General features: G+C 33.7%; 1 protein-coding gene across 2 annotated transcripts; it reads right to left on the reverse strand.

The window, feature by feature from the left end:
* Positions 1 to 2,492: 2,492 nt before the first annotated feature.
* Positions 2,493 to 10,756, reverse strand: LOC133794978 (starch synthase 3, chloroplastic/amyloplastic). 2 transcript variants are annotated; one of them, XM_062232429.1, is made up of 16 exons: positions 10,337 to 10,756; positions 9,868 to 9,940; positions 8,519 to 9,775; positions 7,857 to 8,071; positions 7,475 to 7,745; positions 7,074 to 7,249; positions 6,839 to 6,946; positions 6,345 to 6,454; positions 6,102 to 6,207; positions 5,551 to 5,721; positions 4,955 to 5,083; positions 4,327 to 4,509; positions 3,961 to 4,092; positions 3,746 to 3,857; positions 3,279 to 3,402; positions 2,493 to 3,166 (listed from the first exon to the last, which is right to left on the reverse strand). In XM_062232429.1, the coding sequence occupies exons 1-16, from the start codon at positions 10,460 to 10,462 to the stop codon at positions 3,031 to 3,033; spliced, it is 3,429 nt and encodes a 1,142-aa protein (XP_062088413.1). In that variant the 5' UTR covers positions 10,463 to 10,756; the 3' UTR covers positions 2,493 to 3,030. The 2 variants fall into 2 exon arrangements, with proteins under 2 accessions (XP_062088413.1, XP_062088414.1); XM_062232430.1 differs by having other exon boundaries at positions 8,519 to 9,772; positions 10,337 to 10,755.
* Positions 10,757 to 13,921: the final 3,165 nt, after the last annotated feature.

A 13,921-nucleotide genomic window follows, 5' to 3' on the forward strand; every position in this document is an offset into this window, starting at 1 on the left:
ATGAGAATTGAATAATTTAATTTAGCTTGCAAAAAAAGGAGATTTACTAATTCTAAACCTCATTGTATTGTATAGTTTCATATGTACAAAGCGGATGTGTTTGGGATCCAGGATAAGGGGTGAATATCCATGCTCAAGTATTTTGATTAGGTTGGATAGATTTTTATGTATCTCCACACCCTAAATCACGATAATGGCATATTCCCTCCACTTTCACTTTGATTCCTCCAATCTCTTAGAAATATAATGTTTATGTAGTACACCATACTCTAATTTTTCCTCGAATATTAAAGTTTCTTTCGGTATTTTGATATACATACATGATAAAAAATGATTGCGTTTAAAGCTTAGTAGATCATATCATCAGATAAAAAAGGTTTATAATTTTTTGGATTCTGTGTTTTCTCTTCTTATCCTTATCTGTTTGGACCCTATATTTTCACAAATTATTTTTGAATCCTATGTTTGTTTTGTAAAATCGTTAAAATAGAATACTAAATCCGATTTTGGTCAATGTTTTCTTAACTAAAATCACAAATAATTTACCAAACTAACAATTCAGAACAAAAATAAAATCATTCTACTTAAATATTGTGTTGTTATATTCAAAAAAAATTTCATCAAAATTGAGTTTAGGGTTCTATTTTAACTATTTTACAAAACATAGGTTCTAAAAAATAATTTGTCAAAATATAGAGCCAAAAAAAGTATAAACCCTTATTAAAAAAAAAAAAAAAGATTTGTGCTTACTGGATTTTCAATTTGGTGGGTACAATTCCGTGGGATCCTAGTAAGATATATGTTTTTAGTGGCAAACATGAACTTTGTCACCGAGAACTTTGTAATCATTGAGGAAAAGAACTTGCTTTAAGCCATTGAATTTTTTAAAAAAGATCTATTGATATTGAAATTTGATAAGCACATTCAGACCCTGAATTTTTCTCTTTTCCTTTTATGGAGATAAGTAGGACCATAAATACCTAAGTGAAAGGCTTCCACTGAGTTTTGTTGCTTCCCAAGTTTTCAATCAAAATCAATTGATTAGGCTAGCCCACTACTACTCATCTATGCTTGAGTCACTAAACTATCATCTCCTTACATGTTGGTCATTTCATTTCAATGGCAGCCACAAATGAACAAAGTTTAGTGGCTAGAGTAATCTTGGCCAAATTCACATCATTCTTTGCATTTTGATTTGATTTAGATATTGATCAACGTGAGGCCCGTATTAAGTTTATTTCTAACATGGTTTAGTGGTTTTTCCAGCAATTATATTAATAACAAAATCCTCAGCCATTGATAATTGAAAGCCACCACGATCTTGATCAGTAGTAGCCAAGATTTTCACAAGTGATAAGGAGGAAACATATACCAAACCATTTATTGCTGATTTTCAATCTCAGAAGGCGAACCTACTACTCCTAATAGGGCTGTCAATTCGTGTTATCGTGTCGTATTTCGGGTCAACACAATTTCTACACGATACAATTAAATAACATGTCATAATAAAATGTAAATCCGAACACGACATGTTTATAAACAGATTAACATATGACACGACACATTTAACACGGTATTTAAACAAGTCATATTCAGGTCGTGTTAAACTTACATGATACATTTATATTTTGGACATATTTATAATATATTTAACCCACATAGATAAAATAAAAATGATAAAGAGGTTCAAACAAGTCATATTAATCTATATAATATTTATTTATATATTAGATAGGTTAATTTTAACCTACGTAATCAACTCAAAATTAAATCATAAATCTAATATTCAAAATATAAGATATCATATACTAAAATATAACATTATCTAGTCATAAAAACTCTAAAATAAAATATTATTTTATTCTTTTAATTTTTAAATAAAAGTAATAAACATATCATAAATATATTAATAAATAGGTTAAGTTTAAGTTAAGCTATTTATGAACATTTTAGTAATATATACTTATTCATGTTACATGAATCAATTTCAAGTTTAGCAAGTTAACTTGTTTTTAACATGAAATTTAATCATGTAATCGGGTTTAACCTAGTTTCACCTGGACATGTTTATACTAAACCCAAACTCGCTAATTTTGTATCGTTTTCGAGTCGTATTATCATGTTGTGACTTATATTGCCAACCTTACATACTAAGTATCCTGTATATACATCATCATGCATGTTAAGGCTCTTTAAGTTGCTCACTTAAAAGGGAGGTTTTGCTGTAAAGTTGCGTACTTAAAGCCTTTGAGGAGAGTTTTGTTTTCAAGCATTATGGTCCCAAGGTCCCACTCTCACCCTTATACATGGTTTACCAATATAGTCATCGTCATTTTATGCAATGTTTTATAGCCCCACAAATATTAGCATTGTTACAAAGCACTGTATGGTGCTCGATACTACTGAGATGACATCTTTATTAATGATTAAATTTGATAATTTTAATATTTTAGATTATAAGATGTGAACCAATTATAATTTGACAACTCAAGTGTATATAAGCACCATATAATCTCTTATAGCAATACTCCAGAAAGAAAAAAATATAAGTCCTATTACAAACTCGCGAAAACAAACTTGTAACAAAAACAAGAGAATTAATTTATCATTTATTTTAAATACAAAAAGTTCACTAACTTTTCTTTATTTACAAAAAATAAATAGATTAGCAAGACGGCACTACATGTTAGAGCATGGCCCATGGGGTAATAGATTGTGTTGTATGGAGATAGTAAGTTAGTATGGCATAACACGACTAAGAAATGGATCACGCTAGGCACGACTCTGCCTTTGGCTCTCATCACTGGGTTGATGGTATGCCACACATTCCTAGCATTGCTCTATGTGTTGGTAAGACAACACTTGGAACCTGACCTCTTATTTAGTAAGCTACACAGATGAACAGCTCTACAATCGAGTTACCTTGCATTATTTTCACTTAAGACTTATACGAAGAAGAAAATTTAGTATTACTGCAAAAATTAATCCACTAACATGTACAAAAAACTTAGACCTCACTTTTTTCCTTGCTTAAGTGATTTTGCGTGCTGCATGATAGAGCTCCATATAATCAAGAGTCGGCCGGTTCCAAGACCAGTCTTGCTCCATCACCGTCTTGCATAATGAGTTGAACCACTCTCGCTTGTCATACCATGCCGAGATTGCTCTGTCAAAACAGTTTCATAATGAGCACAAAGAGACGCTATCCAAAGGGTTTTTGTCATCCTATCCAAAGAGACACTATGATTCAGTGTGCAATATTTTAGCAGAATACATACCTGTCGAGAGCATAGTCAACACCAGCAGTATCAGCTGCATCAAAACTAAATCCATTTGGTTCTAGACCCTGTGCTTGTGCTCTCTCTTTGTCATGGTCAACATCGAACACAGTATCGTAAAGTCCTAAAAGCAATGACGATGTAAATGGAAGTCATTACACTTTTAGTCCAAAAAAAAGTGTAGGGTTATTCAACATTTATCAGGAATTGGTTTTTGAATATCTTCAGAAAAAGAAAAAAAAAGAGAGGAAGCTAAATATTTTCTTAGCTAGCAAGTGGTTGAAATTAATGTTTGAACATCAATACATTATTCTTTTAGTGTCTTATATCACTAAAAATGAATCACTAAAACCTGATGGCTTGTGTCATGGCTTAATATTTTGTACAAAACTTTATTCAGAGACTTGTACACAGATCAATTAAAACATCACGATACAGCAAATTCATAAAATACCATATGTACATACCTCCGGTTTTTCGAACAACAGCAATTGAACCATATCTCATAGCAGTAAGTTGGGTTAAACCACACGGCTCAAAAATTGAGGGAACTAAAATGAAATCAGCACCAGCATATATCTGAAGGAAAACTCAAATGAGTTAGATGGAAGGATCAAGGTGAATATGCTAACAATATGATAAGAACATATAAAACAATAAATGATAGTTGAAGAGAACAAACCAAGTGTGATAGTGGTTCATCATAAGTCAAACAAAGACGAGCATGACGAGCATGAGAAGAATGTAAATGATTGGCCAAATTTACAAAATCATTCTGGATTCGAGGATCAGGAGCTGAACCAAGGAGAACAACCTGCCATCATGTAACTCCTTGTTATATTATTTCAATTGCAATGACTCGTGAGAAATGAAAATGAGGTGTCGTGCACATAATCATATCCTTGAAGTTGAGGGATTGCAAAATTTGTCATCAATAGCACAAGATTATCAGCACTGTTCATGTGTTGAGTCCAATTATATCAATGGCTTACGCCATACAGGATAATAATTCACTCAGTTAAAAAGAAGAAAACAAATTATGGCTAACCTGTCCATTGCGCTCCAAGGTACGCCCAATGGCATGTTTAATGAGATGAATTCCTTTCTGATGTGTTAAGCGAGTAATAATTCCCACTAGAGGGAGATCAGCTGTTTCAAGACCAAGCCTTTGTTGCAAGGCATGCTTGGCAGCTCTTTTGCCTTCAACAACATTTTCGGATGTGTACGATAGCTGGGATGGTATGAAATGTGCATTAGACACTTGTAAATGAAGAATAATTGATCACAAGCTCAAAAGGATATATTTGAAACTTGCAAGGTTTACACTAATCTGACACATTTGGTATATTATTTTTTACAAAACCTGGGATAGCATAAATTGTGAATTAAAAGGATTTGCAGGGGTAGCACTAAATTGATACATAAGAACATATATTAACTAGGAAAGGGATGCATTTTCCACCTAAGTGAAAATAAAATAGTTGGAGGTTGAGTAAATCACTTGTTACAGTTACACGGTTACTTGCATGTCATCCAACCGTATATAGATCTAAGTCAGGTTACTAAATGAAAGAACAGATATGTAAGGAACTTGGCAATAATTTGTTTTGTCAACTTATGTAAGAAAAGAACTACATTTTAAAAATCTTATTAAGATGCATAAATAAGTTACTTACAGGAAGGAACTTATCGTTATATGGGTCCCATATGTCTGGGTCAATTCCATTTAGTATCCCGTGGAACTTGTAGAGGTTAGGAGCAATTGCGGGATTTCCTGCAATCTCCTTTGCATAAGTGGGAGATACCTGTGAAAACAAAAAAATTGAATAATTCATATTAAAAAAATGTCACTAAATTTTTGCTTCTAGTGAAATGCTTTTGCCAAAAATTAAAAAGTACTGCATGTCATGATAGTAGCTTAATGCAAATTTAGAGATGAACAGTGTTCACTGATTTGCATGCTGCACAATTTACCCATCTTCTTCAAACTCCAAAGGGCAAAGTATTCATACGGTTAATACGTGACATTTTTCTAAACCTAAAGTGTCATAAATTTATTCCTAATTTATATTAAATAAAAAGGTGTATTTATTCAAAGAGGGAAAGAAAACTGCCGATTCACATAGCTTCATATAATCCAATGGAATAATTTTCACAAACTTTAGTTACAATAAAATATACTAAAACTGACTTTGACTGGAAAATATGAAACTGCAACAAATACTGAGCCGACTTCATAAGTTTTAGCATACTTTTTATACTAGTCACTTACAGTTGTAGCTTTGTCTGATTTTGCCACAGCTTTCGCAATAGCATGTGCCCCAAACTCAAGGTTATGGATCGTGAAGACAACCCGCGCTTTACTAAGACCATAATGCACATAATGTTCCTTAAATAACCATGCAACGGGTGCACTAGACCAATCATGGCAATGAATAATATCCTGTCATCACAAAGTTGGTTAGAGACAGTACCTTTAAAAATTAATTATTTCATCCAACTCTTTTGCATAAACATTAGGTTAATTTACTCTGAAAAACAGTCCAAAAAAAAAGTTCCAATTAATGCCAACTGAATTAGATAGTTAAGAAACGTAACTCAGATTCACAAATTCACATGCCAAACAAACGCCCAAAATGCTACTTTCCATATATCTACTCTTAAGTTTTTTCATATATATATTTTTTTCAGGCGGTTAGGCCAGCGATTTCCAACTTCAGATTGAAGGTCTTCCTCATGTGATTGACCTTTTATACTATTCATTTTCTTTCCTCAAAATAACATATAGAGCAAACAAACAATTTAAGTAATCACTCAACTTACCGGATGAGATCCACTTTGGAGTAGAAATTCAAGAGCTGCATGGCAAAAGAAACCAAACCTCTGAGCATCATTATTACAGCCATATATGCAGCCTTTCCAAAAGAGTCTGCAAAGAAATAAATATTTTAACGTCTTCTGTGTATTAGCACAATGGTACCGGAAACAGAGATGAAAACAATAAGAAACACACATCCAGCATGAAACAAAAAATCATTGAAAATGAATAGAAGAGAATATAACTACCCATTTTGTGGTTCCAGAAAGTAGACTGAAAGCCCTTCCACTTTCCCAAACCAAACTTTTATTTCAGTCCCACCCCAGTGGTAGCTTTTATTAAACTGGAAGTCCTTCACCTATACATCAAAACAAAACTTTAAGCGACTGTAATAAGAATAAAGAGCAAACTTAGTTACAGAGATAAATGTCAAATTCTATTGCAGGTTAAAAGTACGAGACTTTGCAATTTTATAGCAAATCAGACATATTTCAGAAAAAATATCACAGAGCTACGACAGATCTGTTCCTAAAGGACCTCAAAATGGAAGAGTATAAAATAGGAAATTTTAAAATCCATCTATCTGGAACTCCAATTGTCATATTGAATGATATGGTTTTCAATTACATGCAAGAGGAAACAATCCCGAAATCAATTATCCAAGGAAATGGACTTCAACTACCAACAGAGGAGAGGGTAAGCAATTAGTTTCACACATAAAAGCAACAGCGATGAAGCTTACATTGCTGAGGTTCAAACAGTCATACTTTGGAAGGATGATGTCCACGTTGTGGTTCAATTCTTGGACGGCCCGGGAAAGACTAGTAACCACATCACCAAGGCCTCCAACCTGGTCGTGAAGCAAAAAGACAAATGTTAGTCACCTCATGCTCAGAATATCTAAGTCATCCCAGAACCTCTCACATAATATACTTGCTACATCAGAACAAAAATGCCCAATTGGTTAATATATTTACTTTTGCAATGGGGGCCATTTCTACAGCAATGTGCACAATTTGCATTGGTGGCTCCTTTGCAATTCCCCCAAATACAGGAAGGTGGTAATCCATGCCATTTTTATTGTCAAAGATTCCACCATCTTCCCTCTCAGAGAAGACAAAGTCCATCATGTATGCATCCAATGGAACCTTGACTGCAGAACCAGAAAAACCAACACTCAATTGTGAGGAAAATTACTTATTATACCCAATGGTAGGGTATCATATGAGACACCTTCAAACATGTAACAATTAACCTTTTAAAGTCAGGTTGTGTATAACTACTGGTAAAATATAAATAAAATGCATATCTTGAAAAAAAAAAAACTCAAACCTAATAATTTATTTTGTTTTTACGGGTATTAAGGGTTCAAACTCACCACTAACTTTGACCTGAGATCCATTGTCTGCTGGTGACATTTTCTGTGGTGGCAAGGGACCCATGTGGTGGGTCCAACGGTTAAAAGAACATCTAAACCAAACTTCAGGCTTTCCATTCAAAACTGTGTTGGCTGGATTATAAAAAACTGTCACCACACTACCAGCATGAACATCAAGAGGGTCAGTATAAACTATATGCTTTTGAGACAGCAAAAACCTTTTCAAAGTTTTTTCCTTTGTTTTAGCTTTCATAAGTGCAGTCTTTTCAGCCTGTGAAAATAGCAAAAGGAATAAATAAATAAAATGAGAATCGCAACCACATTTTATAAAATATCTTTAATCTAAAATCATAATCTGAATGAAGATGTAATTAAACATTACCTTGGCACGTTTAGTCTCCTCCCTTAATCTCCTCTCTTCCTGGAGCTTCTTATATATCTGATATTCCTCCTCAACCCAATATAGTTCCTCAGATATGGAATTTGGGACTATAGCATGAAAATCTTTACGGTGGTTGTTATCGTAGACTTTAGCCTTCTGAGGCGGTCCATCAGCAAATACCCAATCCAAGACAAATGCTCGATTAGGCACAACAACTGCACGCAATAAAGTAAACCATAAGATGCTTGTTAGCAGAAATTTGATCGTCACTAAATGGAAAATGCACCTTAACCCTCAAACACAAAGAAATAGCTTTTACTTTTACTAGTGTATATAAGAATCAATTAGCCCTTAGTCCCATTCCCATACCCCTTACATCAACTCACCCAACAATTTAAGTCCGTCTCAAGTGGTGGTGATAGTAATAACTCACTCTAGTAGCTTTCTATCTCACAACACAACATTCAGTGACCTCCAGTCCATGAAGAATGCTTAAAGAAAATAGTAAGATAAAATGAACTTTATCCACACATGATCAACCAAATTGCTACCTTGCATTTTACTTTTTAATTTTTTTTTCAACTTTTTAGTAAACTACAAGATCAACCAAATTGTGGGGGAAGCAAGATAGAGATAGAGATAAGATACATGTGTATACATACCTTTAGCATACCACCACTCACCACCCTTCGTCTCAGACCTAACAAGCTTTTCAACAATGGACAATCCGTCCTTCCAATTATTGTGTCCTCCATGTATCCAGATTTTCTCGGCATGGGCAAGTGGACCTGAACTTCTATTATAATACAGCCTCACCAAGTCCTGACCTTTAAAGTCACTAGGTTCAATGTACCAAACATTCTCAACAGACTTTACAGCCTGTTTCATCAACTGATGTAATGATTCTCTTCGCCCCTCAACCTCTTTCCTTGCCTGTTGTCTATCAGATTCACTAGCTGCCTTCTCAGCATCTATTCGTCTTTGCTCTTCGGCTTGTCTTTCTTTCTCTTCTTCCTTTTGAGCAAGTTTCTCTAGTTCCCTACGTTTTTCCTCAAGCAAAAACTCATCAAAAGAGAACACATCCATTCCACCTTCCACGGGTATGCAGAAATCTTTCTCATCATTATTGTCATACACACTTTGCCCATTGAAGAAAACAAAATTCATCTTATATGCTTCTTTAGGAACATGAATCTCGCAAGACCACCAATCCCCATCGAGATTCATTTTGTTTAACCTCCTGGTGAAAGATTTCCATCGCCAATCATTAAAAGCACCCATAATCAGCACATCTGCCTCATTGTTCAGTGTAGAGAGACTCCTACTGAAAAACACATTTATATCTTGATCGGGTTTCGCCACCTGAGGGTAAAAAAATAGCTTGTTTCCTATTGAGAAGCTTTCCTCAGCAAGCCTTGCTATCTCCTTGTTACGTAATTCTGCTTCCATCTCCAACTTAAGCTTTAATTCAGCTTTTTGCTTTAATTTTTTATCCGCCTCGGTGATTTTATCTGCTTCAGTGTTGTCATTCTTAATGATCTTCTTTTCTTTTCCTTTAGAAGTTATTCCATCAGCCACATTATCACCTTCAGTAGCCGCATTTTCCTGTTGTAACCCTGTCTCTTCCTTACTACCTAGAGTCCCATTTTCAGCTGATACTTCTCTTTTTTCATCATCAAGATTCTTCTCCAGAGGAATTTCAACTTCCGAATGTTTCTCAGAATTAACTTTTAATTCAAGCATTTTCTTGTTGGGTCCACCAAGTTCACTGGATGTTGGGGATTCTGAATCCTTTTCACCCACATCATCTTTTGGGTCCCTCTTCTGGGTTCTTGTCCCTGCAGGTGATTTTGGAACAAATCCCTTTGAAGAAGATCCGGAAGTTGACACTTTTTTGGGTTTCCTCCTCGAAAAATCTACTAATTTTAAAGGGGCAAATTTAGAAAAATGGAAAGGAAAAAATAAAAATCATGTACTTAATTTCAAACCAAAAGATGCAAACGATAGCTACCTTTACCAGCTGCACTAGCATTGATTTGATAAGAAACCCCACTTCCTGTTCGTATTTTGGACCATGAAGAAGACTGAAATCAAATAAGCATGCATGATTTAGATTGAAACAGAGCAATTTACAAGTTGCAATACAAACGTGGAGAAATTCAGCTATTAGAGAATAACAAATGAGAAATTCCTAAGAAAAAAAAAATCGAAAGAAGCTCACAACCTCCGTTGAAACAGTCCAGAAACCAAATCCAAAGAACCAAACTCAGAAACCCCTATTATTAACGCATAACCCACTTCCAAATAGCAAACCCCAATTCAAAAAAAAAAAAAAAAAAAAGCCATAAAATTGCGAGTAAAAGCAGTGCATATGCATAAGTGATCAGACTCAGTACCCAAACAAAGGTCAATGAAACAGAGATGCAGTAGTACTATATTTTAAAGGCTCATAAACAGAAGTGCAAAGAATGAAGTTTCACCTGTACAAGGTGGGAAATTCTCCCATGTGGAAAGGACCCAAGAAAAGGTCTGAGCTTTAAACTCTGTCTATCTTGAAACACAGCTCTGTAACTCAATGGCCGATGTGCTTGCAACGCCATCTCCATGACTGTTCTTGAAAGAAAAGAATGTCTGTGTTCTCCAAGAGAGTCTTAAATCAGCAAAACATGCTCTGATTGATCCAACAAGCCATACCTCCCCCTCTCTCTCTCTCTCTCTCTCTCTCTCTATCTCTATCGCTTTCTCTCTCAAAAATATTGTATTAAATATTAATATTAATAATCATTTAAAAATGATAATGTAATACACTGAAAAGAAATCTCAGACTCTCCCTGACCATGTGTCTATTGTTCACCTCACATGCCTACTATGACCGTTGATAAAGACTGCGGCGGAATTGGACGGTGAAGATTGATTTTAGTATGTGATTAGAGCACAAATGCAGTTCGAATTCGATGGTATATAAATAAATAAAGTGAATTTGAGGAAACAAACGTTGGAGTTTTGAGAGGCTAAGAGTGGTGATAGGTTACCTCGTAAGAAATCAATGACGTGCTGCCACGTGAGGACAAGCATCTGTGGTGGGCCTAATCACATGTTCTTCTTTAGGATATAATTACGGTTTGCCCTACGCCAAAATTAAATAGATGAAGGGTTACCTTTTCGAAATTTTCTCGTGTTAATAGAAAAGAAAGACAAAACAATTAAACAATTAAAAATGAAAAGAAAGAAAAATTAGGTAGAGATTCCAACTCAAATAATACTCGTGTTAATAAGGACAAATACGAATAAGTTAATGCAAGTTTTTGGAAGGAAAACTATATACTAGAAGATGAAGATTAATGTCCGAGGATGTTCGAGAAGGAGAAGTAGAAGAAGCTTGCTGTCGTAGTATTTTTAGCTTCCTCTTCTTTAGGTGCTTTTGAGATATTAAATTGTATTTTTCTGATTTGTTTTAGTATTTTGTACTAACTTGATGATTCGTTGTCATTAGCCATTGAACATACTTAGATGGATTATGAATTCACTTAATTAGAAGAAATTCTATTAGATACTGAGACCAATGTAATGACTCCGCATTCTCTTAATATTGTATTAAATATTAATATTAATAATCATTTAAAAATGATAATGTAATACACTGAAAAGAAATCGCAGACTCTCCCTGACCATGTGTCTATAGTTAAAATCAAACCCGTTAAATATGTTATCATTAAGTTTAGTCCTAAACTAAAACTTTTACAGTTTTATCAAACCCATCAAATATTGAGTGAGCATTTTGATTTGACTACGTGTGACTTGTCGTGAGTTTAGTCGTAAATTAAAACTTGTCTTAGTTATGCCTCTTTTTATTGCAGTTTATCATATGTGCTTTTAGTGAATAAAAAGAAAAGAAAAAAGTATAGCGAATGTAAATTTGATTTTGGCTGAACAGTTAAAATTGTTTTCGAATATGTTAAAAATTATAAAAGTTACATTTACACTTCAACTCTTTTGAGATTTATGTTAGAAAATAGGCATGTTACATTGTTTATAAATAAAATAAATAACAATAAACATAAATATATATATTGTGATAAGTTGAGATGAAAAAAGAATACAACTATATTAAAATAAAATAAAGTATATGAATTATAAATACTATTTTTGATACCAGAATTTAGCTTGTCACACTATCTTCTTCTCTTTGAGGACTAAAAGATCTTGACGCGAGCTTTAATAAAAAAATAATAAAATTTCAACTAAGAGATAGAATTCAAAAATATGAGAGAGTGATTTCGAATGTGTGTAAAGGTGAATCCTTCTATTTATAATCTTTAAGGGGATCAAGTGCTTGAGAATTAAACAAATACAATTGGGTAACTGCCCAAAATTGATTAATATGAAACAATTTTCGTGTAAATTCCGCAAAAATAAATTTTGAAATTAGGTGCAGACTAGGTTTTAATAGGCACTCAAATTTCTATATAGGACTAACACAAATCTTATTATTTCTTTTATTATTTCGCCTATTTTAGGTGACAATTTCATATTCGCTCTATAATCATTTTCAGTATATCAATACTTGATTTTTATGTACTCGTGGAGTAAAACACAAATCTCTAAAGACATCTCACTAATAACAAGTGAGTCTCAATAAAAATTATTCCTCAAAATATTACTTTTTAAACAGTGTGTAACACTATTTTTCCAGCAATTTATACACAAATTTATGTTGTTTTATGAAGAAAAAAAATACATTTTGTTTACAAACGAAGAAGCAACAACGTGGGGAGGAGATATATTATTGGTTTGTGATGAAAATTATAAAGAAAAGTTGTATTTCATTGTGTTGGTTGTAGGAAAGGAATCTGCTTATATGTGCGGTGGGTATGAGTCTAATACAAGATCTTTCTATATGAAAACAAATTGTTATTTTATTGGGGACCTACTCCTTCATTTGTATTTAGTTATAAGCGATTCTGCATCGTCCAAACTATGAGAATATGCCATCAAATCTTCCTCTCTATATTCTTACAAAATGAATAAATAGTTCATTGGTTCCATTACATTTGTATGGATGTAGTATGACTTTGTCTCCAATGCTTGAAAAAAAGAAGACAGAACTTCCAAATTTATTTATATATTAATTTTTGTAATTCTAGTTTTTTGTTATTCATTATTTTTTATCAATAGAACTAAATGAAAGTTTGTTAAATATTTATTTTTGCCAAAATAAATATATGTATCTACTATGAATTGATGATGAAAATAAGAATTCAAAAAAATTTACGATTTGAAAAAATAAATTCTAATTTTTTATATTTTTATTTTGTTATTTATTCACATATTTAAAAAAAAATACTAAATACAAGCAACATGCAATGGATGTTTGCTTAGTTTTATTTATAGAATTTATCAATTATATTTATTAAATTGGTATCATTGTCATATAAATTTTAAATAAATAAACAATATTATATATAAAAGAATGATATAAACATATTAAATGAAAAATTAAAACAAAACATTGTTTATGATTTTTTAAATATATAAATGTACGCCCTGGTTTTCCCACGGGCTGATTAGCAGGTCGAGCCTCGGACTAATCATGGTTTAGTCCGAGGACTCTCCCAGGCCGGAGATCCTGTTTCCAGATCGTACCTTCTTAGCTCGAGGGATCAGAAGGCCTGAAGGCTGGAGATCCTCAAAGGCTCGCCAAGGGCCCCCAAGACTGGAGGAAGGCATCAGAAGGCCTGAAGGCTGAAGGCCGGTTCAGGGAAGCAGCTCGTGGTACGAGCTGCTTATGGATCGCTGACCCTTTGTAAAGTCAACACACGCAAGATAAACGTGCATATATCTGACATCACGTGTCCGATATCCCCCTGACTTCTCGGACACGCAGCAGGAACGTGCGCATTCAGACACCCACGGCTGGGTTGGGCCGTGCGGCCCATTATCTCCTTACATACTAATTAGACCACACTTATGTGTCAGGTTTAGGAATTAATCATAAATGTTACAGAGTTGATATGACAAATGGTAAGGTCACGGGATGACCTCCCTACCAACTTCCAGGTGCCTTC

The sequence above is a fragment of the Humulus lupulus genome, chromosome 8 (genome assembly GCF_963169125.1).
Source record: "Humulus lupulus chromosome 8, drHumLupu1.1, whole genome shotgun sequence".
In the NCBI taxonomy this organism is placed as follows: domain Eukaryota; kingdom Viridiplantae; phylum Streptophyta; class Magnoliopsida; order Rosales; family Cannabaceae; genus Humulus; species Humulus lupulus.

Coding starts and splice junctions, on each gene's coding strand:
- LOC133794978 (XM_062232429.1), bottom strand. CDS start 10,462: ATGGAGATGGCGTTGCAAGCACATCGGCCATTGAGTTACAGAGCTGTG. Junction 6,947..7,073: donor AAATGGCCCCCATTGCAAAA/GTAAATATATTA, acceptor CTTCACGACCAG/GTTGGAGGCCTTGGTGATGT. Junction 4,510..4,954: donor ATAACGATAAGTTCCTTCCT/GTAAGTAACTTA, acceptor ATACCATCCCAG/CTATCGTACACATCCGAAAA.